The following is a 1,718-nucleotide window of genomic DNA, read 5'->3' as shown; positions in this document are numbered from 1 at the left end:
TCGGTGGAGTGAACGTCATCGCGTCTCGCTCGACGAGCATAAAAAGGATCGTGGGCCGCGTCCTCAGCATCCAACACGATGGAAAGTCAAGTCGTCATAACCTGCCCGTTCTTCAAGGAACACAAAGTGAAGGTCTCTCGCTTTCACAACCACTTTCACAGATGCAAGTTGCGGCACACCGGCAAGCCGATCGGAATCTGCAAATACGGTTGTCTGACCTGCGGAGAGTCCGAGGAGTTGAGGGAGCACGAGGAGAATTGCCGGTGGAGGCCGGACACCACACCGCCTAAAATGCATGGGAATTTGGAAGTTCAAGGGTACGTGGAAACTCCACATTCGTCCGACGAAGACTGGGACTCGGAACCCGATATACGCGAGGGAATTCTGACGTAAGTTAACCGAAATTTTGAAAAATAATTTATATAAGTTTTCAGTATATTGTTATCGAAATTTTGATTTTTTTTTCTTTAATATTTTATTTAATCTGTTTTTAATTATTATTTTTTTCAGTCTTGACAACCCGATTTACATTAGGGTACGGAGTGAAGATTGATTTAAAGAAGTCGGACGATATCTTCCGAAGGAGATATTATCTCACCTTGACCTGTATGCTGGTTTTTTAAAATATTCGACGGTACGAAGTAAACAAAAAATAATCTAGAGATGTGAGGTCCAAAAAGAGACTTGTTTTCACCTGACGCAGATTCTGCTCGTACTCCTATACTCGTTATTTTAAATATTTAATTACGAAAAATAAATCTTTCGAGAAAAAAAAAACACAAATTTGACTTTCTCCATATCTTGTATTTTTTGTTCTCGTTGAGTGAGCGTAGAGTGCTGCAGTGACGTGTGGGCAGTCGACGGTGCTCCGTCGTGTACACGAGAAGGTGTGAATGGGAGGTGTTACGCTGAATCGACGACGGCGTGAACACGAGAACCGGTGCCGGACACGTCGTCGCGTACACGAGCACCGGCGCCGGGTGCACCGCCTAAACACGAACACCGAACGGACGTCGAGTACGCGGACGCGTCCGCGAATCTCAGACGGACGTCGAGTACGCGGACGCCTCCTCGGATCACCTACCTTCGTCGAGTACACGGACGCGTCCGCGATCCTCAGACGGACGTCGAGTACACGGACGCATTCGCGGATCTCTTACCGACGTCGAGTACGCGGACGCGTCCGCTAATCTCAGACGAACGTCTAGTACACGGACACGTCCGCGATCCTCAGACGGACGTCGAGTACACGGACGCCTCCTCGGATCTCCTACCGACGTCGAGTACGCAGACGCGTCCGCGAATCTCAGACGAACGTCGAGTACACGGACGCTTCCGCGATCCTTCGATCGACTTCGTTAAGGCAGACTAGACGAGTCTCTATTTCAACCTTTTCTGACAAATTTTTTTTTATGAAACTGGAAATAATTTGTCGAGTAGACAGACGTGGAGTACGCAGACTTCGAGTAGACGGACGTGGAGTACACGGACGGACGTCGAGTACACACTCGCGTCCGCGTCCCGCCAACCGATCTCGAGTACGCGGACGTCTAGTACACGGAAGGACTTCGAGTACACACTCGCTTCCGCGACCAGCCGACCGACCACAGGTACGCGGACGTCAAGAAGACGGACGGACGTCGAGTAGACGGATTTCTGGACTTAGAAAAATTTTCGAAAGTCTGTCGAGTCTGCTTTGATGTCGAGTACACACTCGC

The 1,718-nt window shown here is 49.4% G+C and overlaps 1 protein-coding gene across 1 annotated transcript; it reads left to right on the top strand.

Annotated features, from left to right (window-relative positions):
- Window positions 1-78: 78 nt before the first annotated feature.
- Window positions 79-389, top strand: LOC117111282 (protein D7-like; the record flags this gene model as incomplete). The annotated part of the gene is made up of 1 exon (XM_033254203.1): window positions 79-389. A coding segment is annotated over exon 1 (311 nt), but the record flags the coding sequence as incomplete, so codon positions are not given.
- Window positions 390-1,718: the final 1,329 nt, after the last annotated feature.

The sequence above is a fragment of the Anneissia japonica genome, unplaced genomic scaffold (genome assembly GCF_011630105.1).
Source record: "Anneissia japonica isolate Jap-2015-1 unplaced genomic scaffold, ASM1163010v1 scaffold14292_len1739_cov71, whole genome shotgun sequence".
In the NCBI taxonomy this organism is placed as follows: Eukaryota; Metazoa; Echinodermata; class Crinoidea; order Comatulida; family Comatulidae; genus Anneissia; species Anneissia japonica.
This window is presented reverse-complemented; position numbering and strand designations above follow the sequence as displayed.